Raw genomic sequence first — 27,685 nt, 5'->3', positions numbered from 1 at the left:
CCATGCTCTCTTTACTCTAGGTGCCCCGAGGTGTGGGCCCCCAGGATCGGGGCGGGGGACCTGGGAGGTGGCCCCAGTGGAGCCCTGCATGCCCCTGCTAGGGCCAGAGCTGCTGGGGGTTGTCACTGTGCTGTGGCCCAACCCGTCACTGGGGGAAGGGGCATGTGTCTGTGCAGGTCCCCCAGGTGGGGGCACCATGAGCTGAGTCAAGAATAAAGAGAAAGCTGTGAGGGCGGCAGGGGAGGCGGGAGAGCAGAGTGTGGACACTGCACACTGAGCGAGGCAGTGCCGGGGGGAGTCCTCAGGCCAGGACTCCTGGAGGCTGGACCCCCAGGGATGGCCCGTCTGGTGCCCACACCATCCCCTACTCCCTGCCCTCCCAGCTCCCACAGGCTGCCTGGCAGCAGTGTTGAGCAAGGAAAAGAGGGACGGGAGGGACGTGGGTGGGTGTCTGGCCCCTCGCCAGCTATCAAGCAGCAGCAGTGCTGTCACAGGCAGGAGGACAGCTCAAGGCACTGGGTGGGGGCGGAGGGGGGATGGGAGGGGGAAGACAGGAGGCCCCCCACCCCCCAGGCTCAGCCAGGGACAAGTGAGGCCACCTCTCGAATAAGGAACCTGTGCAGCACCATGTTTCAGGAATGCTCTTGCCTCCCAGAGCAGCTGCTGGACACCACAGGCCCCTGGGGTCCCGCCAGCAGGAGGGTCTCCCCACTTCCTCCGCTCCCCACCATGCCTGGAGGACACAGGGACAGCAGGGGACTGGTTGTGGTCATGGGCCACCGTGGCTGCTGCCCAGAGCGCCCACCAAACCCAGCAGCTCCGGGTCACAGAGCTGGTGGGGATCTGACCGTCATGTTGGGGTTAGGCCCCTGTCCTGGGGTCACCGCCCACTTCTACACTGAAGGGTGCCCACCAGTAAGGGTGGGCAGTGCTGGCCAGCCCTTGGGCTGTGGTCTTGGGGGTGGGGGGCTGGAAGCAGCCTGTCCGTGCTGCTTCACTTGTCACTGTGGTCAGAGCCTAGGGGCCATGCACCAGCCAGAGACAGCTCCCCTGGGGAGAAGGAGGCCCGATGCTGACGCTGACCACCTCGGTGGGGCAGTGTTCAGGGGAGCCAGTTCCCACGTCCAGTCTGGGGTGTCCAGTTGTACGCTCTGCAGGGCGGGGCCTGCCCAGGCTCCTGATTCCTCTAAGTTAAATCGGCAGCAAAACCCAACCATCAAGCTGGGGGACAGCTCGTGTGTGGGCCTCAGGGCCATGGGGACACTGGAAGTGGGACGCTGAATGGAGCCTCCTCTATGAGTCAGCTTCCCACCTGTGAGAGGGTGGAGGGTTGCCAGAGAGGCCACCGCAGAGAGGAGCCCCCATGTCCGCCCCACCTGCCCTGCTACCTGTGCTGTTTTTGCTGCTTCCTCCTCTGACTTCTGCCACTCTGGCAAAAGCTGAGCACTGTCAGCACCAACTCCTTAACTTACATCCCCAAGTCACCAAGGCCCTAGGGACTGAGCATGGGAACCCAGTCTGGCAGCCCTTTGCGGCCACTGGTCAGAGCCTGGTAGAAAATGGGACCTTCACACCAGGCTGATGAGTCCATGGCCCCCTGTGCAGTCCTGCCCTTTGGGTCCCAGGAAGGGGGTGGGCTGGATGGGGGAGGGAGCGGCAGGGCAGACAGAGGTGGCTCGTTCTGTCCCTGTCCCCCATCTGGGCACAGGGTGACCGGCTGCACGAAGAATCTGGCTTTCAGGAAGGAGTCACCCAGTTGGGGCTCCCATGGCCCTCACTCCCGGCCTGGCAGGCTCACAGGGCTGGAAAATGTGGGACAAGCCTGCTGGACCCCAGGGGCAGTGCAGGGTCTGCACGCAGCCTGGCCACGGGGCCACTGTCTGGGGTGCCGTGCGATGCTGTGGTCCCTCTACTCTGAGCACAGACGCGATTGTGGGCCCACCTGGACCAGTGGCTGCAGTTTGCAGACCTGGGTCTGAGCAGCCACAGGCTCCCCAGAGGAAGAGCTGCTGTTATTGTCACCCCCAACTTTCATACAGGGGACGGGTGGGCGTAGGGAGGCAGAGCGGTGAGCTGGGCCATGGGAGGGGTCTGATTGAGCCTCGGGTGAGCAGAGTGCCCGACCCCAGCCTGCTACCCACAGCATACCTCAGGCCCTGGGGCACCCTGTCCGGCTCTGGGGTCCCCGGAACGTCCAGTCACACTGCAGCCCCTGGGTGGGCACCGCATTGATGCCAATGAAAAGGGCGCCTCCTGTGTGTGTTTTGCTTCAAAAGACAAGAGCAGTCACAGCTCCTGTGTCACCTGGCCCTACGCCACCCACAAGATGTCTGTCCTTCCTCCACCTCACTGGAACAAAGAAAGGGCTCAGGGGGGCGGAGGGGCACTGACCAGCTGCCAGGCACACAGTGGGGTCACCGGCACCCTGCCCCTCGCCACGCCTGATGCTGAGGCCTCTGGGCTACTTGCCAGCCACATGGGACCAGCTGGACCACCACAGGCCACATGGCAGTTGGGTCCCCAGAGCCTTCTCTCCATGGGGTCCGTGGCCGTTCAGCTGGTCCTTTAAGGGAACACAGTCCTTCCCAGCCCCTCTACAGGCTCAGAGCATCGCCCAACACAGGCGCAGCTCAGCTTGGTGGCATCTAGTGACGTAAGTCCTGTAATAGAGGTTCTGTAAGATGTGCCTCCAGTGGCTTAGCTGTGGGCTCCAGGATGACGTCCCTGCTCACCAGGCAAGCCAGGTACACTCCCCGCCTGTCCCCAAGTGGTGGCCTCAGTTCCCTCCAGCAAGGAACTATTCGAGCAAGCTGAGTACATCCCCCTGTGGGGACAGGCACCCACCCTCGGTCACTGCAAAGCCACCTCCCATGCCTCCAGCGTCATCCTCATGCACCTGGTGGATGAATTGCTTAGAAACATGATAAAACACAAATTGTCCGGTTAATTGGAATTTCAGACAAGCAACAAGAATTTTTTTGGTATAAATATGTCCCAAATTCACCTGAACGACAAATAATTTCCTAGTATGAGTGTGTCCCTTGCAGTTTGGGACATATTTGTATTCAAGTCTTTTTCATTGTCTCTCTGAACTTCCAATTTAACTGCTACGTCTGGCAAGGCGCCCTCTCCTCCCCCTGGGATGGGAATGGGGGTCCCGCCCCAGGCCCCCAGCTCCCCTTCTTACTGCCTCCCAACTTGCACAGAGAGCACTCCCCAACTCCTCATAAACCGAAGTCCTGGCAACAGAATCTGAGAGGGGTCGCATCCATGAAAGGCTGACCCTGGCATTGGGTTAGGATTAGGGACCCACACTCCCACCCACCTCCAACTCCCTAGGGAGACCCCTTCCACTGCGCAGGGCCCCCCTGGAGCCCTGACTTGAGGGCAGGGTCGATCAAAACTTGGTTGGGGGTCTGGGACATTTTCTAAAAAATTATTGCTTATCTGACATTGGTGCGTGTTTATACTGAAGCCTGGCTTTGCCCATGGGGTGCTAGGAGCTGCCTGGAAGGGGCCAAGGAGTGGAGATGGTGCGCCCAGGTGGGGAAGGGGTGTCAGAGAAGGGGAGGGGAGGGGAGGAGGGAAGTGGGAGGTGTTCCCTCCCAGCTGGGGAGAGGAGAGGAGGGGTGGTTCTGAGCAGAGGAGGGGAGAGGAGAGGAGGGGGGGCAAGGTGGGAAGGGCTTCTGAGCAGGGGAGGGGCGGGCAAGGTGCCCACCGCGCATGCTCAGCCACTGCACTACAGCGCGGCGGCCTCTGGGAACCCAGTTGGGCAGATTCCCCGCGCTTCCCTCCCGAGCGGGGCTACCCTCTGGGCTGTGGGTTGTGGGTCGTGGGCCGACAGGAAGCCATGGTGCCCATTCCGCTGCGCAAACCCGGCAGGTTTCGGAGGGGGCAGGCTCAGCCCGACCCCAGAGGTGGCACGAAGCTCCATCCCATCACAGCTTCAGGCAGGGGTGCCCCCGTCCCCCCCAGGCCGAAAGGACCACACTGGCCCTGGGGAGGGCGTGGCCCAGGAAGGGGGCTTGGGGTGAGCTGGGCATCAGCCTGGGGGTGTGGGACCCACCCAGATCCTCTCACCTGCCGCCTCAGTCTCCACACCCGTGAGGTCAGCCTGCACTGTAAGGTCACCCCCATCTCTGGGGTCTGCCCCCCAGCCCCCAGGTCAGCCCCACACCTGATGAACCCTCAGCCCTCCCCAGCTGAGTAAAGTTCGGAGCCTGAGGCCCAGGCTCTGCACTGGGGCTGTGGGCTAAGCATCTGTTTCTGTGGAACTTGGTTTCCAGGGGTGTGGACGTCTGAAGGTGTGGGGGTCCCTGAGAAGCAACGTGAAGACGTGATGCTGTGAGGGTCGGGTCCCAGGTCCCCTGCAGGCCCCCCATGTGCGGCCACTGGCTGTGGGTCACTTGTGTGACACCTGCTTTCTGGGCACTCAGCCAGTGAGCACTGACCCAGCTCACAGAGGCAAGGAAATTGCCCCCAAACAGCTGCTTAGTGCCAACAATGAGCTGGGGGTGGGCAGCGAAAACAAGAAACGCTTGGCAGACCCAGGTGCCCAGCAATCTTATCCTAGTTAATTTTCCTCTGTTTTTGTGAACAGTGGTTTAATAATCTCTAATTATTCAGTACATTCGCAGATTCTGAATGTCTCACAATCCTCTACTTAATTAAGTATTAAAATTTAAAAATCTCACTCGAACAGCCTCTGGCACAAGCTGGAGGTGATGGGCAGTGTCCTCTCGGACCGAGAGCTGCCAGTGACAGGGCAGGCAGTTTTCTGTCTCTGGTGCCTACTTGTATGTGCTCCTCTGGCCACTGCCCGACCATCCAAAGCCTGGAAGGACCAAGGCTGTCTCCTCGGCCTGGAGGTGGGGAGACCACAGCTCCCTGCTGGGGTGAGTCTCCTCCAGTTGTACTGGATTCAAGTAATGGGTGCAAAAGAAGGTGTGGCGGGGACAGCTTCCCCTCTGGCCTCAGGGGAGGCCACTTCCCCACTCTCCCTCTATCGAGGGCACCCAGGACCCTGGTCCCCACCTCCCAGGGCATAGCTGGGCTGGGGCAGGCCTCTGAAATGGCTTCCTGGGGAAGCAGCTGGTCTGGCACATGCCCCAGAGGCAGTCAGGCTGGGAGCCCTGGCTCAGGACACGTTCTCTGCTGGAACCATGTCTGACCCTGTGGGACAGGTGAAGGCTGCAGGTGACCGCCAGGCCTCAGGGAGGAGGGGAAGTTCCAGGCCTCCCCTCCTGCTTCCTGCACCCCCCGCACCTTAACCACAGAAATGCTCTGAAGGTGGGTCTCCCTGATGCCCAGGTGTCCAGCGACCAGGGGCCTCCTGGCAGCAAACCCCCTCCCAGACCCCCTCCTCCCACTGCCCACTGGGCCTCACACCTGGGACACTAACCTGCCTCCAGCACAGACTGCACCTGCGCACCACACATCTTCTGAAAGCATTTATGGAGAGCTCATCACCTGCCTGGCCCTGGGCAGGTGTGGGAGACCCAGTGTGAACGAGACAGATGAAGTCCGCGCCCGCACGGCCTGGGGGTCTGCTGGAGAGACAGGGTGCTGGGGTCGCAGATTCCCACTGGAGGCCGGGGAGGCCCCTCTGAGGCCCCTCATCAGCAGGAGCTCAGGAGATACAAAGTTGGGGGCGTGTCCAGGGGCCTGGGGTGTGAAGACAAGTCCTGGGGTGGGTAGGGGAGTGGGGGGCAGGGCCAGCTAAGAACAGGTTTTGCTTCCTCAGCTCCAGAAGATCTTTAAGGAGGGGTGGCCGCCACAGGCTCTGGGCTCGAGCTAGGGAGCTGTAGAGTCAACTGCCAGGCTGCGTCTGGTCGCAAGGAGCAGTGGAGAAATGCCTTCAGGCCGGGGGGGTTTCCAAGCTAGGTGGAGGACCCTAGCCAGTTCCTGGAGGCGGGGTCCTGGGCATTGCAGGCTGGGCAGGCCAGAGGACTGACCTGGGACTGGGAGCCAGGTGGAGGGGGCAGTCTCGGGTAGCATCTCGCACCTCACAGTACCCCTCAGAAGGAGGTACTAGCTTCATCCCTATGTGACTGCTGGGGAAACCAAGGCACTGGGTGCTAAGTAACAAGGCCACCCAGCAGGGCAGAGTCAGGGCTGTGTGGTGACGAGACCAAAGCCACCAGGCAGGCTGCCCTCAGCACAGGGCTGACAGGTGGGGTTCTCAAACCCTCCCCTCACCCTCCCACTGCCACCTTGGCTAGGAAAGGGGGAAGGGTTGGGAGGCCCCCAGGACCCTGTTGCGGGGGCGACGGGTTGTTTTCGGAACCTTTTCTGTTAGAGAAACATGCTGAACAGCCTGGGCGAAGTGACAGGTGGTCTGGGATCCCCTGCAAGATACGGGGTGGGATGGGGGCGGGGTGATAACTGTTGAAGCTGGGTGGGGGGCTCATTCTGTCATTTTTCTCTGTGTTTAGGGACATGTGAGACTTTCTATAACAAGGAAGTAAGCAGGAAAACAAAATGCCAAAGACCTCACAGGCTGGACAGCGTGGAGACCTCAGGGTGCTGGCTTCCACTCCAGAGCGGCCCAGGCTGTGCCCAGCAAGGAAACAGGCTGGAACAGGGCTGGGCGGAGCCCCAGGTGTGCACCGCACCTTCGTGTGGTGTCCTCAGGACTCAGAGGCAGCGGGCAGGTGGTTGCTCAGGGGCAGAAGGAAGGGCAGGTGGTGACAGGGCACACGCCTGCAACTTCAGACGTCCACTGCTCTGACTGCCCCAAATGGTAGAACACATAGGGGTGTAAGTGGGTGTGATTCCGCAGAAACGTACCCAGGTGGGTCCTGCTTGACCTCCACGAACTCCTATTCATCCTTCAAAACCCTCACCTGGGCTCCCACTGCACTCGGGGTTGGAGTGCTTGCTCCCCACCACGTTGACGTGGGAGGGGCTGGATGAGTGAGGGGCTCCCTCACTGACCTGGGTACCTGGGCACCTGAGAGGGTGGGCTGTCTCCTTCTGGGGCCTGGCACAAGCCTAGGGAATGAGACGGAAAGTTCCTCCTGACGCCCTATGTGTGCACGCATCCCCCCAAAACATCTAACACCTGTCCCACCAGTGCGGGCCACCCACTGTCAGGGAACAGCTGCTGGTGGCACGGCTGCACACAGCAGGCTTCAGTGGGAGATCTTGGGTCAGCACACGCCCCAGGGCTGGTGGAGTCCAGGCCCCAGAGACTGGCCTGGGGGTTACACGGGCAGCCCAGCCCAGCCCACCAGGACTGGCCTGGGAGAGAGCAGAGCCACAGGCCCCTGGCAGTGAGTTTGTGCAGCTGCAGCTGTCCTGAGCCTCCCTCCTCATGACCCCACCCCACCCACAGGCCCCACGTCATCCGAAACGTCATAAACACAGGAGAAAGCAGCAGGAGGACAAGAACTGACCCTGCCACCACACCAGCAGCCCTCGACCTGGGCTAGCACAGGAGTGTGGCCCCTGGAAACTCTGCCTGAGGCCTGCTGGCTACACAGCAGGTGCCCACACACAGCTCAGTGAGTTGCTGGGTGGGGTCACTGTGCTGTAACCTCAGACCTCAGACCTCACGCAGCCAGACACGGTTCCCAGCACCGACGAGGGAGGGGTCCGGATGCCTGCACCAGGCCTCTCAATTAGCTCATGGGCACAGGGGGCATGGGACCTCACCAAGCCAGGGGCTTAGCTTGGCCACTCCTGCCGAATCCTGGGCTCAGAGGACACATGGGACCCCCACAGCACTGGCTCCTTGCTGAGATGGCCCACCCTCCGCACCCACCCTGGGGACCCTGCCCCACCCCCTCCCGGCCCCTACGCCCCTCTGCTGTCCCCTGCTCAGGACAGCACCTCCACCACGTGTCACCGTCACTCACGTCCCCTGCCCCATGTCCCGCTCCATCCCCACACGTGCCCAGGCCTCCCTCAGGCCAGCACCTGCTCACCCCTGCAGGCCCACGAGCCTCCCAGCACAGGCAGGTTTCCCTCGTGGGGCTGAGTGAGAAAACCCTGCAGCGTCACCTGTCACCCAAAGCCCTCTGGTCCACAGGCCACTGGCAGACGGCAGTATCTGGCCACTAGTCCTCTGTCCCCCCCAACCCCAGGGAGGCTCCCAAATTAGTGCAAAGCTGCGACCCCAGATCTGAGAGGGGGTCCCCGTCTCTCCTGCCACATTCAGGTCCCACAGCAGCCACAACCCTGCGCCCTGGGTGCCGCCCCGCCCACCGCGCACAGCCCCCCCCTACCTCTGGCTGACAGCTTCTTGGTGTTGATGATCTTGGCTGCGTACTCATGGCCGGTGCAAAGCTTGACACAGCGTCGGACCACAGAGAAAGCCCCCCTGGGAGTCAAATGGGGACAGAGAGAGAGCTGATTAAGTCGCTGTGCACAGCAGCCCTGAGGCAGGCCCTGGGCAGAGGCCTGTGGGAGGACAGGGCCCCTCCCCAAACAGCGCGGCTGCCCCACTCAGCACCAGCCCGACTGGCCCTCCCACAGCACAAGCAGAGCTCTGAGGCCGCACAGCACGCTCCTGCCAGGCCCTGCCCTCCACCTCCTTGGTGAGCTTGCTCCAGTGAGACCCCTGGCCCTGTGTCCCTGTGGGTCAGCTGGACCGAGGGCCTGAGCGCAGCCTCTGAGTATGCGCCCCCTGGTGCCAGGTCCAGGAGACCCAGCGAATCATGAAGGCAGTGGGCGGGGGCAGGGACGGAGGGGCTGCAGAGCCAAAACAGTGGGCCCACCCACCCCCACCTCCACTGCCCCTCAGAGTAGACACTGCAAGTCCCATCGCCAGAGCTTCCGAGGGAGCAGCTGGAGGGTTATGCCCCCACTCCAGGGCCAAGAGAAGGAAAGACACGAGAGTGGGGTACCACTGCCGAGGCCTCGCCCACAAGCACTGACCCCCAAGAGGAGGGGCAGGCGCAGGGCATGGGTGTGATTTGATTTTAGATCATGTCCAAGAACATGAGACCCAGCACACGCAAGATGAGGCCGGAACAGGAAATGTCTCGGGAGGGTCTCAGTCTAGCCAGGAAGCCGGGCGAGGGCACAGGGGCTACTCAGCTGAGCACACGCCCCTGCTCTGTCTTCTGTCCCCAGAGGTCCCATCAGGACACAGCCTCCAGCTGCCCACACAGCCTGAGACACCCGGGGCTCTGGGTGACAGAAAAGCAGTCAGCGTCTTACATAGGAAACACTTTCTTGCTATAATACTTTTTGGAGACAGAAGTTCATTAAAATGTACTATTCACTTCCTTGGAAAAAAGAAACATTACATTAAATTTCATTAAACATTTTCTTAACGACCCAGGTCGTTAAGATCAATGGTTGTTCTTAGAACTGAGTCTTCCCTTTTCCAGAGTCAGTGGGGAATGCGCAGCGGCCGCCTGGGGCTGCCCATGGGGGCGCACTCTATTCTCCACACCTCCTCTGCCCTGTGCGATTTTCTCACTAGGTGCATGGGTTACGTTCTCAAAATATTCTATTTTATTGAAGTAAAAACATAAAGAAAAGATGGTACTTTTCACACGTGAGCTTGGAGCTTTGGAGAGAGTGTAGTGAGGGGAGGCCACGTTTCGTGCCCCTCTGGTTCAAAGACTTTGGTCTGGTCTGTACCCCCCACCCCCAGGACAGGGGAGAGGACCACATTTATGGTTCTGGGCACCATCTGTTACGCTCCAGCCCCCAAATGGCTGGGACATCCCAGCACGGGCTCCACAGGCGTCGCTGGATGGTCAGGTCTTCTGGGGCCAGAATCGACCTCATGGCTGGTCTGATTCCCAGCTGGGAGGTCCAGCCTGCCCATTTATGCGGAACTTACAGCATGGTGGGTGTGGTGCACGGCTCCAAGAGGCCCCAAAAGTGCGCTGGTGCCCGGAGCAGAGCAGGGCGGGACCCAGACGGGTGAGTATAAGAGTCAGTGGTAGTGCGCTGGCATGTGGCAGGGTGCGCATAAATAGCCGACTGAGAGCCTGGCCGGATGGCCCTGCGGACGCCTACCCTGGGCTGCCCACTGCTCCACGGCAGACCTTGCCTTCTCCTCCGGGGCTGGGGAGCCGGGTAAGTGTGGGTGACAAGGGCAAAGCCAGATGCTGGAGGGCATGAGGATGGGGGAGGCACAGTGCCGGCATCTGGCAGACGCTCAGCAGTGGGCTCACGGGAAGCCCGGGGTGGAAAGGCCCTGGTCTTGGACGCAGGCTGCCCTCACCCTAGCCCTTGCCAGGTAGGGGTGAGCACCCTCAGAAGCCCCCCTAGAGCAGGCTTGTCCTGCTGCCTGGCCTAAGGGAAAGTTCTAGAAAGAGCTACCCCCAGCTCACCCCCAGTCTGCCTCTGGGCACCTGCACACCTCCTGTCACAGCGGTCACCTGCAGGCCTCGCCCTTGGGTCACAGGCAGGGTTTGGGGACTGAAGCTCATCACTGTGGGGACGCAGGGCCAGGCAGCACCAACAGGACACCTCAGTGTGGAGCAGCCAGTGAAGCGGTGACTGGCCCACCCACAGGCTGCTGTGGCGAGGCTCCCACCCCACTCCCATGTGCACAGCCAGGCACCGCCTACAGGGGGCATGTCGTGCGGGAGACCCTGCTCGCTGCGCCATTTGTTGTGCGGGGCGGCCTGCGGGGTCTCTGCTCCCGCTCCCCACATAAGAACGCAGGATACGGTGAGGCCAACAAGGAACACCCACGGAGCCATAGGTAGGGGAGCCATACCACCACGGTCTCACTGGAGGCTGGGCCCACCGGACGCCAACCTGCCGTCTGCTTTTCCGCCAACCGACCGACCGACGACTCTTCTCCACTCTCTCCTCTGTTTCTCTCTCTCGGCTCTCCTCTTCCGCTCTCTTTGGCTCTGCTTGGCTCCTCGGCAATCCTCCGTAGTCGCAGCAGTTATACCAGCGGCCAATTGACTAACCGGCCACAGCCGACGGCCAATCAGCCACAGCCGACGGCCATTCACCACCCGAGCCAGTACCCCTTCACGTGAGGCCGAGAGCCTGTAAACTACTCTCTGGGGCTCTGTCCCCACAGGGCAGCAGCCAGCAAGTGTGACACTGCTCTCAGGACCATGCGCCTGGGACTGGGGCTGCGGTTTCCACGTGGGACACGCTGCACTGGGAAGGTCCTTACAGGCGTGACCGAGGGAGCTCCTGCTTCTGTGGTCGCACCTCCAACGTCTCCAGGGGCCCCACCTGGGCTGCCAGCCGCCCCTGCAGCTCAGTGGTGGATACACTTGACTGCTGAACAATCGGGGGCCGTCCATGCACAAGGAAGGACAGTGTGCTGCCCTGATGGTGGGCGGCTATGCTGGTGGGAGCCACAGGTCCCGGGGAGGGACAGCTGCCCATCACCACGGACGGATGGTGGCACGCGAGCTCAGGGGACCATGTCGCCAAACAGCCTGGGTTCCAGAAACAGGGTCTGAGGTGGCCCAACTAGAGACAGCACCAGAGAAACTTTAATTCCATTGGTGAGTGCCCAGGTTCCTGCCGTCTCTGCCAGCGCCTGGCCCTCCCCATCCATGTGCGAATCCTGCTGTGTGTGTCACCTTTCGCGTTTAACAGCACTTCACGCAGAGAGCATCCTTCCATGGCTGGCTGAATGCTTCCTCGATGGCAGGCATCGGGGGTGTTTCCAAGTTGCTCTTCTCGGAAACGGCTGCTGTGAGCTCAGTTCTTTCCATAGACTTTCATTCCAAAGGCACAATTGCTGGGTGACTTACAGCTGATGCCATCAGCGGTGGGTGCCTATTCTCACCACTGCCTAGCATCCCACCTGGGCCAGTCCCAGGTCCTCCCTGGGAACCGCGGCAGCCCCCCAACCCCAACCTCTGAGCCTGTGCTGTGCTAGTGTCCTGGGGCCACTGTAGCAAAGCCCCACGGGCCGAGTTGCTTAAATAAGAGACATGATCGTCTCCCAGCTCTGGAGGCCAGAGAACCAACATCAAGGTGCTGGCAGAGCTGGTTTCTTCTGAGGTCACAAGGGAGAATCTGCTCCAGGCCTCTCCAGCTTCTGGGGCTTTGCCGGCACCCTTCGGTGTTCCCTGGCATCTAGAAGCAGTGCCCTGTCTCTGCCTTCACTCTCACATTGCGTTCTCCCTGTCTCTGCCCAAATGCCCTTTTGATAAGGACACAGCCGTACTAGATGAGGCCCTAAACCAGCACCACCTCATCCTAACTAATTACGTCTGTAGCGGCCCTCTTTCCAGATCAGCTCCCATCCTGAGGTCCTGGGGTTGGGATTCCATCCCATGAGATTTGACCCACAACACATGCTGACCCCCAGCTGTGCCTTAAGGAGTGGCACCCTTTTCCCAAACGGTGTTCCTGAAGTATTAGTTCCACAGAATAGTAACAGATGGAAGGTGCAAGGGGTTCTGGGGGCAAGTAAGTTTGGGAACCAGAAAGTGAGACTGTCTTCCTTTCCTCTGTCCTTCCTTCTTTACTGCGGGATTTCTCAGGGCCTTTCGTACAGTCATCTGTGCCATAAATTTCCAAATACGGAGCACGAGGCACAGCCTCTCCCTACTTATCTGACCACAAAATCTCTATTCCAAAGTCTCATTAGGGCCAAAGGCCTTCTCATCTAAGGCCTTAATACGGATGTCCCTCCGAAACCCCATGTGACCCACTGGAGACAGCAACAGACGTCCTCTGAGAGACTGAATCCTTCAGCAAAGAACCACGTGGAGAGGGTGGGACAGAGAGGGCGTCAGCCCACGGGATGTCCACAGGCCCCCTGAGGACACCCACCCACCCACACACGACAGCAGCCACTGCCGTGGGGTCCTGTGGGCGCATCTCAGACAGAGGAAACACCGGCAGAGCTTCCTCTTCTCTCCGCCCCCCAGACAGCCCTCCCATCAGGGACGCCTCCCCAATCACATGTGCTGGGAGGTCCTGCCACTGTCCTCCCAGACAAGCCAAGAATGTAATTTCAGAGACGTTTTATTTACATTTCTGACAACATGGAGCAGATGGAACCAGGCAAGCAGCGTGGGGTGATTTCTGCCCAAATGAAGCTTCTGACAAAATCCACTGTGCACCCTCATGGGATGTGGACGTCACTATGCACAGGTGAGCAAGGCCGCCCGGCTCGACATTTGAAAACCAATTCAGTTGATCGTCACATCAACTGACTTAAAAGAAAATCATACGAGCGTATCAAAAGATGCAGAAAAACCTTTTGACAAAATCCAAACGCATTCATGACAAAAACCCTCAGTCAAGTAGGAATGGAGTGGAACATTCCCAAGTTGATAAAGAGCCAGGTGTTACTCAGCTCTGGCTGTTGTAACAAAACATCACGGCCTGGGGCTCAAACAACAGAAATGGATTTTCTCACTGTTCTGGAGGAAGGATGTCCGACATCACAGTCCGGCAGGGTGGTCCCTCACGTGAGCTCTCTTCTCCTGACTTGGTGGCCACCATCTCACTACGTGCTGACCTGGCCTTTCCTCAGTGGGGGTACGTGGGGACAGAGCAGTGAACTCTGGTATCTCTTGCTACAAGGACACCACTCCTATCAGATCAGGCCCCACCCTCATGAGCTCATTTAACCTTAATTACCTCCTGAAGATCCCATCACCAAATACAATCCCTGTGGCAGGTAAGCCTTCAACATATACATTTTGGTGGGACGCAATTCAGCCCCCAGCAAACCAGTCCTCCAAAAAAACCTTCAAGCAACATCACACTTTTGGTGAGAAAGTAGATGTTTTACTTCGAAGGTCAGAACAAGGCAAGGATTTCCCCTCTCACCACATCACACTGGAAATCCTCGCTGATGCTATTAGAAAAGAAAAAGTATACAGATCAGGAAGAAAGAAATACAAGTATCTTTCTTTGCAAATGATGTGATTATCTATGTAGAAAGTCCCAAAGAACCATCAACAAGAACTTCTGGAACTAATGAGCTATGACAGCAAAGTGGCAGAATACAAGATTAATACACGAAAGTCAACCACTTTCTTATAAACCAGCAATGAACCAGTGCAACTGGAACTTAAAAACACACCACCATTTATATTAGCAGCAACAATGAAATACTTAGGTATAAATAACAAAATATGAACAAGACCTATATGAGGAAAACTCTGATGAACAAAATCAAAACTAAATAAATGGACAGATATTCCATGTTCATGGACAGGAAGACTCAATATGGTCAAGACGTCAGTTTTTCCCAACTTATCTACAGATTCAATGTCATCTCAATCAAAATTCCAGGAGGTTACTGTGCGACTATCGACAAACTGATTCTAAACTTGATGTGGAGGCAAAAGACCCAGAAGAGCCAACAATATAGGAGAAGCACGAAGTCGGGGGACTGACACTGACGAAGAACGAAGTCGGGGGACTGACATGCCCGACGTCAAGACTGACTATGAGGCTGTGGTAACCAAGACAGTGGTGCTGGTGACGAAACAGACAAACAGACAGTGGGACAGAACAGAGACCCAGGAACAGACCCCACAAGTACAGTCAACTGACCTTTGACAAAGGAGCAGAGAGAGAGGCAAGTCAATGGAGCCAAGATGGTCTTTTCAACAGTGCTTGCTATGGACTAAATGTGTGTGTCCCCCAAAGTTCCTATGTTGGAATCCTAACCACCAAGGTGATGGTATTAAGAGGTGGGGCCTTTGGGATGTGATGAGGTTGTGGGGACAGAGCCCTCATTAATGGGACTAATGCCTTTTTAAAGAGACCCCCAAGAGATCTCTCCGCCCCTTTCACCAGGCGAGGACACAGGGAAAAGACCACCATCCAGCAAGTGGGCTCATCAGACACTGAATCTGCCAGAGCCTTGACCTTGGCTTTCTAACCTCTGGAACTGTGAGAGATAAATGTCTGTTGTTTATAAACCACCCTGTTTATGGCATTTTGGTTATACCTGCCCAAACAAAGGCAGTACAGGAACTACTGGACATCTAGATGCAAAAAAAATGTAGACACAGACCTTACATCTTTCACAAAAATTAACTCAAAACGGATCACAGCTCTAAATGTAAAACACAAAACTAAAAAGTCCTACAAAACACCTAGGAGGAACTCTAGGTGACCTTGAGTTTTGGCACTGACTTTTTCCGATACAACACCAAAGGCAGGATCCACAGAATAATTGATAAGCTGGGCTTCATTAGAACAAAAACTTCCGCTCCGTGAAGCTGGGGTAAGGGAACCAGAAGACAAGCCACAGATAGGAGAAAATGTCTGCAAAACACACATCTAATAGTGGACTTGTATCCAGAATACACAAAGAAGCATTAAAATTCACAATAAGAAAATAAAAAACCCAATTTAAAATGGGCTAAAGACCATAAGCAATGAAAAGATGCTCCACAGTACATGTCACCACGGAAATGAATTAAAGCAGCAACGAGGTACCACTGCTCACCCATTAGAGTGGCCAAAATCCAGACGCTGACAACACCAGCTGCCGGGAGGACGTGGGCACCAGCAGCTCCCACTCAGGGCTGGTGGGTGCAGGTGGTGCGGCCATTTCGGAAGACGGCGTAGCGGTTTCTTACAAAACTAAACGCACTGTAATCGTTTATTGACCCAGCAATCATGCTCCTTGGTATTTACCCAAAGAGCTGAAAACGTGTCCCCATGAAAACGTGCACACCTGTAAACACAGCAGCTTTATTCACCATTGCCAAAACTTGGAGCAACCGAGACGTCCTTCAGTGGGTGGGTGGATAAACTGTCCATCCAGACAACGGAACATTATTCAGTGATAAAAAGAAATGAGCTCTCAGCCATGAAATGACAGAGAGGAACCTTAAATGCATATAAGTAAGTGACAAAAGCCAGTCTGGAATAGCTGCCTGCTGTACAGTTCCACCTGTGTGACATTCTGGAAAAGGCAAACCATGGAGACAGTGAGAAGGTCAGGGGTTGGTTGTCTGTGACTCCGGGAGGAGGGATGCACAGGGAGCAGCGGGATCGGAAACGCTGCTGACGCGTGGCCTTTGTGAGCCTGGAACTATACAACATAAAGAGAACCCCATGGAAACCGTGGACTTCCGTCAGTGACTATGTAGCAATATTGGCTGCCACTGTAACCACACCCAGACACGAGATGTAACAGAGAAGGGCACAGGGGCAGGTTGGGAGCTGGAATAGGGCAACGCGCTACTTTCTGTCCAATTTTTCTGTAAACATAAAATAGCCCTAACAAATCAAGTGTATTGTGTTTTTTTAAGTAGCAAAAAACAACAACAAAGTATCTTCATGATGAGGGCTTAACCTCTGGCAGAAAAGCAAACGCCATAAGAACAGATGTATTAGATTCACACTGAAGCCTCAAAACTCCCCCATGACCGAGCACTGCATCACTGCAGGTGTCAGAGTTTCGCTGAGGCCCACAGCACCCGGCCACCATGAGGATGGCTGCCCCCGTTTGCAGTGTCTTCTCCCTCGGCTCTCCAGCCAAGCCGAGGAGGAGGGTCCCACTGCAGCGCAGAGAGAAGGGGCCAGGCCGCGGTCCCCCTGGTCTGGCCCACAGGCCAGCTCATACCAGCTAGAGAACAAAATTTTCAGGCAGGTTGGTCATGGGGGGGGGATTGTATTTACACCACAGGGAAGTGCAAGCACCATCTGTCAGCCCCCCCCCCCCCAGTTGTTAACACTTACCGGTTCCCACTAGACGGGGAATACACCAGGGAACAGTGTGGCCTCCTTCTGCACACCCCAAATGTCACCAGTTCCCCCGCCACACACACACACTGTGATGGGGCATAGTGTGGACGAGGTCCTGAGCAGGACAAAGGCCTTCTAGGGACAGGCAGTCCAGCTGCCCTTGAGGACACGACAGAGGAGAGGGGACACCCTTGGCAGGAGGGCAGGAGGGCAGGAGGGGCCGTGGGCAGGGCTAGCCCTGCTGAGGGCTCACTTCCATCTGGCCTGACCAGTGGACACACGCCACCCCTGGCTCCTGGAGGGTCAGGCTGGCAGGCCTATGTGCTTCACCCCCTCCCCCCAGTTCTGTGTTGTTTTCTGTCTCTCTTCTTCTCCCCTTTTCTCTCGGATGACCCACATTCTGCAGGAAACCTCGGCAACAACCACACTGGGCCTCATCCCCCAGAAGCCATGGTGGTGATCCGAATGGCGGGTCGACATTACACAAAGACCTCGATGAGGACAGCTGAGGGATAGGGGTGGAGAGTGCCAGCACCACCCTGGACCCTTCGGTGCCTGGCACCTCCTCCTGCTGCCAGGCCAGAGTGCGGGCTGCGGCGGCCTCTGCAGACCCTGGATGGGAGCCCTAAGGCCCCCGGGCCCTTTGGAGGACGACCAGTGGGCCTCCTGCAGCTGGACAGCTCCGCCCGGAGGAGGAGGCACGTCTGGAATTCTCTCTGCCCACGCACAGGTCTCAGGCCCGTCCAGGGCCACCCACTCCCAGGGCCTCAGTTCACCAGCTGCAGGAAGGAGGGGCAGGAAACTGGTTTTGTGGCCTCATCAGCATCTGGGCCACCAGGAAGAGCCATCCAAGTGTCTGAAGCCAGGTGAGCTTGGGGACCGGGTAGTGGTGGCTCTAGTTCATCTGTGATCTTTGCATTCCCACAGCTGAATTTCCATCTTCTGTCTGTGAACAGCCTGCTCAGGAGCTTCCCCATATCTCTCTTGGATCTGCGGCTATTTTCTTATCAGCTTGTCAGAGCTCTTTGTATGTGAGGAGTCAGCCCTTGGCCACGTGCAGCCCAGAGGCCCTGCCCACAAGGTGAACCTGAACGCTCCTCTCTGCCCCCAGGACCCAGCCCCTCACCGGACACAGCCAGAGTGTCCCCCACACCTGCCTGCAGGTGGCAGCCTTGTGTGTGCCCCTCCACCCCTCACCCCACCTGTGACCTGAGAGGGTACCTGTACTTCTCCCTCAAATGTCCGTGTGACACTGATGTCACATTCTGTGGGAGGAGCAGGGTGGGAGGGACACTGCCAAGAAGGGGGAGACAGGGCCCCTAAACCCTGCCTGTGTCCCAAGGGTGAGGCCTGGCTGTGCCAGGGGATGCAGGTGACCGCTAGCCCAAGATCAGTGCACAGGGTGGTGTGAGAGGCAGAGAAGACGCCCCTGCGGTCACCAGCCCCGCACACATCCCTGCATGTCCCACTCCCCACAAGATCCCCAGGCACCACAGTGTGAAGCAACCCTTCCTGGCCCATCCCAGCAGAGGTCACTTCACCTGAATGACCAGAGACCAGTGACAGCGATTCCCAGAACCATTGCTGACTTTTTAATCTGTTTTCTGTTGGGAAGAGCTGGCTCAGACAGGGTCCTGGCCCGTCCTGGACGCCTGCCCTGTCCTCGCTCCGACCAGCTGGGGCACTCAGGACATCCATCTTACTCATGCTCTGACAGGGAGCGCCAAGTACCTTCCTGACAAATAACTGTAAACACTTTCATATTGATAAAAACGTGAGTATGGGAAGAAGTCAACATCACCTTCATTCTGAAGATGACAGAAGTGTGTCTGTGGAGGTGTGACCCTGTCTGGGGACTCTGGAAGCTGCCCATGGGCCTTGCCCCACGCCCCCCACCCACTGCCTCTGCACAGGGGTCTCTGGGGAGTGGTGCACGTGAGCCCCACCCTGCTTCTCCCCAAGGCCAGCTGCCCTCAGTGATGCCAGGCCAGGGGCCCAGGAGGATTCAGCAAAGGCGCCAGGGGCACTGTAGGCGGCTGGCCTGGCCCCGCCCTGCTCTCCCCGCAGGCTCATGCCTCCAGTGCACTGTCCAGCCTCCCCTCGATGCTGCAGGCTGTCCCACAGAGACACCACCAGGCCAGGCCCACAAGTGGAGGGCCTCACTGCAGGTGCTCAATTCTCCCCAAAGTGGGAGGTTCCCACAAGGAGCCACTCACACCTGCCCGCCCACCTCAGACCAAGGCCACCTGGCCTGGGGACACTGATATCACATCTAGGCCACTGTGCTCTCAAGATGGCCCCCAGAATCTGAGCCCGGGACCCCCAGAGGCAGGCCCACCCTCCAGCGCCCCCTCCCAGAACGCTCAGTGCCACCCTGGGTGGTGACTGACCCAGCTCCACGTCTGCACACCTGGGATGGTCCCTGCAAGGTGGGAAGGGCCGATGCGCCCTGGAAAGCAGCCTGTGTCCCTCGTCGTTAGTGTGGCATCCCAAAGCCAAGTCAGGAGGAACAGGACGGCTGGACCCACACACAGTCACTCCCTGCCGCCTGTGAGTGAGGGCGTCCCCTCATCAGTGCCAGGCAGTCACCAGCTGGGAGGGGACTGGTCAGTCCCCGCAGCCCACAGAGGAGGAGGCTGGCCCGCCTTCCGCACACAGACAGACCTGACAGCCAGACAGCAGTGTCCCAGGACGAACTTGATGGCCTCTGTGGCCTCGTTTTTTTCTTCCTGGCAGGTGTGCATCCGTTCAAGTTCCAGGGGTTAGTTTCTGTTTCTGTTTCAGGTCCATGAGCACTTGTTCTTCTGCAGTTTTATCCCCAGGAATGTGGACGTCACTGTGGTCAGCTCACAGACACCTCAGCGCTGTGAGGTCTCAGGTGAGGGAAGTGTGGCTTCCACAGAAACAACGCACAGAGACCGGGGGCCCCAAAAAGCTACCGACCCAGCCCTCCTGCTTTCCGGGGGGAACTACAACCACAGAGCCACAAGGCTGGTGATGAGAAGTCGTGGCCTGTGGGAGCAAACCACAACTGTGTCCTTTAAAAATGTTCTTTGCACAGCCATGTTCACAGAAGCACTGTTCCAGGAGCCAAAAGGTGACAGCAAGCCAGGGTTCATTGGCACGAGTGGGGAGACACAACATGTCTATCCATGCAATGTCCTATGGCTCAGCCCACAGCAGGAAGGGAGGCTGACACCTGCTGAGTGAGGGTGGACCGGGACACTGTGCGTCCACATGTGCACGGTCCCCACGACTCAGTGCAGAGACAGGGCTGGGGTGTGCAGAGTTGGAGTCTGATGGGGACAGAGTGTCAGTTTGGGACAATGAGAAAGTTCCGGGGATGGATGATGGGGGTGGCCGCACAATGATGAGGGTGTACGTGAGACCACTAAGCTAAAATGGTCCAGACGGTAAACTGAGGTAGCGTACATTTTGCCACAAAAAATGTCCGTCGGGGTCACGTTGGCAGCCCTGTCTCTGGGAAGTCATTAAGGATGAAAGAAACTGCCTTTAAAATGGTGTTTTTCAAGAGCTCCTTTAGTACCATGTGACAAATCCAACTTGAACCTCTATTAACAAGAGAAATTTAGAGAGAAAAAAATCCACAGTCCCAAACAGGAACCCATGAACTAAGAGGAGCAAGCCGCTGTGATGGGCTGGGCACAGGTGGTGCTGCCGGGCCCACAGCCCCGGGCTCTCTGCTCAGTCTGAGCACAGGAAGGCGGCCTGTCCATCGATGGATGAGCTGGGAGAAATGGAGGCGCCGTCGGTTCTGAGCTGTGTCCTCCTTACTGGTCCCCCGTGGCCCTGCCCCAGCAACAGTGCAAGGAAAGCCGCAGCCCCTGGGAGGGGACACAGGAGGGGCAGCACAGGGCTGTGCCCTCCCCCCACACACTGTGGGACTGGCCCTACGATGATGCTCTGAGAGACGACCCCTGCGGTATAACCTACCCTCACCATAGTCACACCCTCGCCCACCCCCCTCCACTGCTGGGAAGGACCCACCTCACCGCCCCCACCACACAGAGAAAGCACCTGGGCTCAGGCCACACTGTCCCCTTGAATCCACGTGGCAGTGCCCGGGCAGAGGCCTTGGCTGATGCCCCCAGTGGGGACAGAGGCCAAAGACCCCATGTGCCCCGAGATGGGACAGCACAGGTCTCTGGGGATGCCAAGAACTGACAGTCCCAGAGGCTGAGGGCACAGGGGACCAGAATCAGGATGGCTCAGCCCAGAGGGAGGGTCACCTGCTGCAAATCAGTGGCGATGACTGTGACTAAAGGAGCCTCGAAGCCCAGTGCTCCCTTCTCAGGAGCCACTGAGGATGAGCAGGTGGGGAAGGACTGGTCCCCAAGATGGCATCTGGACAGACCCCTAAGGACCCTTTAAGTGAGGGAGATAGGAGAGGAGGGAACTGGAGGGGACATACCCGGCCCCCCAAGTCCTCTGCCCGAAGGTGTCCACCCAACAAAGTGAGGGGTCGCCCGTTGATCACCACACCGGGAAGTGCCTGGGTGACACCCCACCAGATGGGCTGCCTGCTGGGCGTCACATGTGCAGCTCTGCAGATCAGTGTTCGATCGTGTCGACCAGAGAATTATAGTGTGAAGAAAACACACAGCCCATCTCAGGCCACCACAGTCTGCGCCCCACACCTCTCCCTGCTGCTGCCAGGGCTCCACTCAGACCTGACATCCTCCAAGGATGGGACAAGGACAGGCGAGGGGACCCTGAGGCCCACCCACACTGGAACAATGGGGTACCCGAACCTGGAGAAGGGGCAGAGAGAGAAGAGGGACCAAGAAGAGAGAGAACCCCAGCTGAGGACGTGAAGGAGGGGGCCAGAGGTGCTGGAATGATGGAGCCTGGGGTTTGGGCGCCCCCTCGGTCCCCACTCCAGCCCTTCCCGTCACTGCCAATCCTGCTGACAACATGTCCTCCCCCACCAGCCGCATCTGTCACCACACCCACGGGTGTCAGGGAGCCTCACCCTCCAGCACTTGGCCCGGCAGAGCCAGGAGAGGAGGCTGCTGCCCCGTGTGGTTCCTTCTGGAGTTATGTCCTCCGCCTGCTCTGAGACCCTGCTGGACCCAAGATCCCCCGGCCGGGCCGTGGTGTCTGAAATACTGAGATTTGGGGGATAAGAGGCAGGCTGGGGCCTGGGGGTGGGGGTGGGGGGCGGGTCTCAGCTTCCAGCCTCTCGCACACACACACGCACGCACACACGCACGCACACATATGCACACACACCCGCTGTCTGTTCCACACCAGCCTCCACCCTCCAGCTTACAGGAGGCTCTCAGTTGCTTCCTTGCGTGGTGACAGGCACCCCGGTGTGGGACAGAGCGAAGGCTGTGGCTGCGGTGAAGTGAGCTAGGGGACGTGCTCTGGAGCCTGTCCTCAGGCACCACGAGGCCACGTTCTGGTGACACAACTGCTCCTCAGCAAAGGTGAGGGGACGCTGCAGCAGAGAGCTCACTTCTGTGAAACTCACTTCTCGGCATTCGAACCTGAGATCCAGGACCCAGAGGTTTGGCTTTTGCTACACGGGTTTCATGTATTTTCAGCATCTGTGGTGAGATGTAATTCCCACACCAAACAACTCACCTGCGGAAGTAAGGCTGCCGTTCAGTGGTTCTCACTGTGTCCACAGGCGTACGTCCATTGCCACAATCTAAGTTTGCAACATTTCTTCACCCCAAGAACACACCTCTGTCCAGCAGCAGTCACTCCCCATCCTCTCTGCATGCTGAGCCCGGGCTCTCTGGGGTCCACACAGACGCCTTCCCAGATGCCCCGTGTGGATGGAGTCACGCAACACGCGGCGTTTGTGCCTGGCCTGTCGCTGAGCTCCACGCTGCTGCGTCTCCTGCTTGGCGGGACTTCACGTGTTTTTATGCCTGAGACGTCCCATCGCACAGACACGACATGTTTTCTTTACCCATGTCTCAGCTGGTGGGCATATGGGTGTGTCCACCTTTTGGCTGTTTGGATATCGCCGCTGTGAGAAGTGCTGTGCGGACATCTCTGTCCTTCTCTTAGGGACAGGTCTAGGAAGGGACACTGAGGAACTGCCAAACCGTCCCCACAGCGCTGCACTGTCCCACCTCCTCAGCAGAGCATGAGGGTCTCCACACCGTGTCCTCACAAGCACTGTCACTGTTTTACTGTCGCCATCCCAGTGGGACTGAAGTGGCCTCCCCTGTGACTTTGATGTGTGTTTCCCTGATGACTAAGGAAGCTGAGCACCTTGTCCACTTGTGTAACTTCTTTGTAGAAACATCTGCTCAGGTTCTTTGCCCATTTTTTAATTGGGTCATTTATGTCTTTTTACTGTTAGTAGTAAGTGCTTAAAACGTTCTACATACAAGTTTCTCATCAGATTGTGATTTGCAAGTATTTCCTCCTACTCTGCGGGCTGTCTGTTCACTTTCCTGATGGCTTCCCTTGAAGCACAAAATTTTAATTGTGATGAAGTACAATGTATTTATTTCTCTTTTGTTGCTTGTGCTTTTAGTGTCGTATCTAAGAAACCACAGCCAAATCCAAATTACTCATGTTTCTTCTAAGAATTTTACAGAGTTAGCTCCTACAATTAGGTCTATGACCCATTTTGAGGTCACTTTTATATTCAGTGTTAGAGAGAGTTCCAACTTCATTTGCTTTGCTCGTGGATCTCCCATTGTGCATTGGTTGAGTGGACCTTTATTCCTTCCCCACTGAAGTGTCTTGTCGTCCCTGTCAAAAACCACTGACCACTGATGTAGGGTTCTGTTCCAGACTCTCCGAGTCCACTGGCCCAGGTATCCAGCTCGGCCACACTGCCCACGCTTGTGCCAGCCGCTCCCCTCTGTCTTCTGTCCACTTAGTTGTGAAGTCGGGAAGTGGGAGTCCTCCGGCTTGTTCTTCGTTTATTCTGTTAACACGGTGCGTTCCATTGGGTGAATCTGATATACTGAACCCCCCTTTCACTCCTGGGTGAATCCTACTTGTCATAACGTATAGCCATGGTCACAGGCTGCTGGATTCGTTTTGCTGGTATTTTGTTGAGGACGTTGCATCTGTATTCATCAGGGATCTTGGTTTGTAGTTTTCTTTCTTCTGATGTCTTTGTCTGGTTTTGGTATCAGGGTAACACTGGCTTCGTAGAATGAGTTGAGAAGAACTCTCTCCTCTTCTGGGTTTTGGAAGACTTTGTGAAGGGCTGATGTCAATTCTTTAAATGTTTGATAGCGTTTACCAGTGACGTGATCTAAGCCTGGGACTTTCTTTGTGGGGCATTTAAAATTTAGTTGCTGTAGGTCTATTCAGATTTTCTATTCTTTTTGAGTCAATTTCAGTCACTTGTGTCTTTCTAAGAATATGACTGTTTCACGTGTTTTCTAACTTCTTGGTGCACAGTTGTTCACAGAACTACCTTATCACACTTTTGTTTCTGGAAGGTCACTGACAACGTCCCTCTCTTCCACCCTGAATTCAGCGAGTTGAGGCTTCCCGCCTGTCGTAGCCTCACTGCCCTTCTTACCACTGCGGCCTCCTGAGCTTCCTCAGTTATTCCTGGAGCAGCGGTGCTGGTGCGTCCCCATCACGCACGGGCTTCTCAGTGTTCACACCGTCTCCCATCGTGAGGTCCACGAGGGCAGGCACCCTCCACTTCGCTCACCCTGGGTCCCCAGTGCCTAGGAAAAGCCGGGCAAGTGGTAAGTGTGAGGGCAGACTAGCTGAGTGAGTGAAGGAGTCTGCAGAAGAGCCAAAGGCACCAGAAAAACTGCAAAATCACAATAATATTAGGAATGACCTTGAAGGTCTAGACCAGCTCTGTCCAGCAGTGACCACATGTAGCCACAGAACCACCATGTGCAGTAAGTGTAAAATACACAACAAATGTCAAAGACATAATATTTTTTAAAAGAAAATAGCTTAACAATAACTTTTGTATTGATTACATGTTGAAATAATATTTTAGATATACTGGGTTAAATACAGGCATTATTAAAGTTCTTTTCACCTGTTTCTTTTTACTTTTTTTAAGATACTAGAAACCAATGTGGACAGCTGGACGCCCCGGGGCGTTGCGTCAGAAGACGGACGGGCTCATGGAGGTCAGCGCCTGGCTGCCCGGGCCTCACCGTCGGCTCCGCAGCTGGGCTCCCGGTGCCTCTCACCCTGCCCCGCACGGCAGCGGTTTATGCTTCCTCATAGGCTGTTCTTATGTCTTTGCCCAGCTATCGCCAATGTGCTCCAGAATTCAACAAAAGCTCATATGTGGCTTAACAGAGAATCCTAACTTGAGTTATTCCAGGATCATGTGCCAATGCAAAAGCCAGTGACCCTCTGAGCTGGGAGGCCAGGCCACCCAGAGGTGGGGCAGCCAGCAACAGCTCTCTGACATAAGCGGGTATTTTGTTTTAAACAGACCCAGAGCTTTACACGAATAAAATACACATCCCTACGTGATACTACCATGTGAAGGGGGCATGTTTCTGCACTGACTACTAGTGACGTGCCGCCCTGAACGATGCTTTACAAATCATCAAATCAGATCCCATTTTCATCAGAGACAGGGAACTAAATTTTTGAAAATACACCTGAAATCTCCAGAAAGGCCACCTTTCTTGGACCAGGTGGCCTCAGGGAGGACGAGATGTGTCAAAGGATCGGAGCTGCTCCTGTCACCTCGGCTTGGTCTGCCCTCTAAAGCGCTTAGATTCCAGGCAGCTGTGTGGACTCACTAAGGGAACCATCTCTGTTAGAACTTTATTTTCGGCGGAAGAAAGAAGATCCGACATTGCATCTCTCTCTCTTACTCTGGGGGGATCCCCCAAACCAGAACAGAGAGGAACACAGTCTTGGGCTTTTTGAACAAGACCTCTGTGCCGTCCCTGCGGACCCGCCAGGAACACGAGGCCGTCGCTCATCCACCAGTCCTGCCCCCAGATGACCCTGGGGCACCATCGCACATACAGGGCCCTCTCCTGCCTCTGACACGTCTGTCAGAGGATGGGTCCCCAATTTGGTTTTTAAAACATGGCCACCACACACACACACATCTCCCTGCTTCTGAGCTTGCTGGCAGGCTCTGGCTGTAAGAAAGGACAGACGTGGAGGGATGGTCATGAAGAAGGCTGGGGGCAAACAAATCGCAGAGTCTGTATACGGTGATTCCGTCTGCGTTTTCAGTCGTGTGTGTGTGATGTGCACACGTACTTGTGTACAAATAGGTAGCATACACTGACATTAAATCACAGTCCAGGGTCCTCTGGGGAGCGAGGAAATGTAAGTGTAAAAGTCACGGTTACCACACATACATGTGTTGCTTTTTTTATGAGACAACATTGTCCTTGTAGTTTGTTTAATTAATAAACTAAAATGTCAAGTCTCGCTGATCCCACATGGGGGCAGAGTGCTCACTGCCATGGAGAGACGAGGTGAGGGAGCCATAGGGCAGCGCTTTGTGATGGAAAAGCACAATGATGAACAGCACTAAGGACAGGTGAGACCCTGAGGAGCTGAGGGTCAGAGTGGACCACAGGCGGCACGTGTCAGCAGTGGAACAGCAGCAGTTTTAAACCTCAGAAAAGTAAGGTCAAGAGCTCCTGGGAGGAGCAGAGATGGGTTCCAGAGTCGACTACCTGCAGCAAACCCTGGCCCCTGTGGCCTCGGTCCTGGAGGGCGTGTCAGGGCCTCAGCCACCTCTTCCATCAAGGGGCGATGATTGCAGACCAAGCTAATATAATGAGCAGCATTTAACTGCTAGCGACTGCCACCCAAGGAGAAAGAACACCGAGGCCAAGCACAAGATATATTCTTAGCTCTCAACAAAGTAGGTTATGGTATAAAAATACCATTCGATAGTAATAAGCCGGCACCACCGTCGTGTGCACGCTGCAGCAGCTCAGCCTGCGAGAGCGTCTGAATACCTGCATCATAATCCAGACGCAGCCGCAGGGGCCTGTCACCCCCGACTCAAACGTGCAGGGTGGGTGATGGAGGGGACAGAGCTGAGGGCAGGGTCCCCAAGCCAAACCTCTGTGTCAGAGGCTGCCCAGTGCCAGGGGAAGACAGAGGGGGACAGGGTGGGCAGGGAGGGGATCGGGTGCTGAGACCTGAACGTGACCTCGCTGAGCAGCTGGAGGAATGAGCAAAGGCCTCGTGGCAGGAAGTGCTAGTGGGTGGGAGGGAGCAAACGGGATGGTTCCTCCTCCACCCAAACCCTTTCTCCAGGCACCCACAGCCCAGGGTCTCAACACCTCACCTGCTGGGAATGTCCCAAGTTTATCAGCCACCTAGCCAGCCACTGGCAAGGTGACAGCGCACTTACTGGCCAGTGAGGGCCTGCTCTCCGCCACTGGGACACATTAGATGGAGCCAAGGACACACCAAGGTCAGCTCTGGCCTCTTGAGATTGGGGAGCTGGGAGGGATGGGGGTGCCCTGGACTGGACATTGGGGTACTGCTGACACAGGTGGCCCACCCTCCCTGGGCAGCGGGTCTGTGTCTGTTACATGCTGGCGGTGGGGACTTCCTGGCCAAGTGGAATCAAATAAAATCACAAGTTCAAAGTGGCATGTTCCTTCCAGGTCATTGGGGGGCCACATGCCCCAAGGGGAGGGGACCCTGAACTACATCCAGAACCTCCGGGGAACAGCTCTCTTCTATGTAGAGCACCCATAGTTTAACGGAGATCACCCCAAAAGTGGAAGGCGCGGGAGCCTGAGCACAAACACCTCTGCAGAGACCAAGGAGGGGCTGGGGGGCCTGGGCACGCAGGGACCCAGGAGCGCGCGAGGACACGGCCCACTGGTGCCCAGCACACAGGCCGGGGCTGGAGGTGCACAGCGGGGAGCAACTAAGCTGCCATCGGGCGGTGCGACCAGGCCGCGTCACGGCCACTACACACAAGCAGCAGTCAAAGGCCACAGCGTGTCACCTCACACAGACGCCGACAACACTGAGCTGAGTGAAAACACAAGCTTCAGGGTTTTTATGGAAAGTTAAAAGAAAACACACCAAGAATCCTATGTACTACTTATGGACACTTCTATCTGTGTGTAAATACCCAAAA

At 56.8% G+C, this 27,685-nt stretch overlaps 1 protein-coding gene across 29 annotated transcripts in view; it reads right to left on the bottom strand.

Annotated features, from left to right (window-relative positions):
- Positions 1–27,685, bottom strand: part of CAMK2B (calcium/calmodulin dependent protein kinase II beta) — a 67,752-nt gene that overhangs the window by 37,130 nt on the left and 2,937 nt on the right. For 20 of the 29 annotated variants that reach the window (XM_019731652.2, XM_074312116.1, XM_019731647.2 and 17 more), the window contains exon 2: positions 8,229–8,323. In XM_019731652.2, coding sequence (XP_019587211.1) covers positions 8,229–8,323 — 95 coding nt within the window. Of the gene's footprint in view, positions 1–5,401; positions 5,454–8,228; positions 8,324–19,027; positions 19,166–19,281; positions 19,377–27,685 lie in introns of those variants that run through there. The other 9 variants (XR_012489407.1, XM_074312111.1, XM_074312112.1 and 6 more) reach the window with 2 other exon arrangements.

Source organism: Rhinolophus sinicus, linkage group LG09 (genome assembly GCF_036562045.2).
Source record: "Rhinolophus sinicus isolate RSC01 linkage group LG09, ASM3656204v1, whole genome shotgun sequence".
NCBI lineage: Eukaryota > Metazoa > Chordata > Mammalia > Chiroptera > Rhinolophidae > Rhinolophus > Rhinolophus sinicus.
The sequence above is the reverse complement of the archived record's forward strand: the minus strand, read 5'-3'. Positions and strand labels throughout refer to the sequence as shown.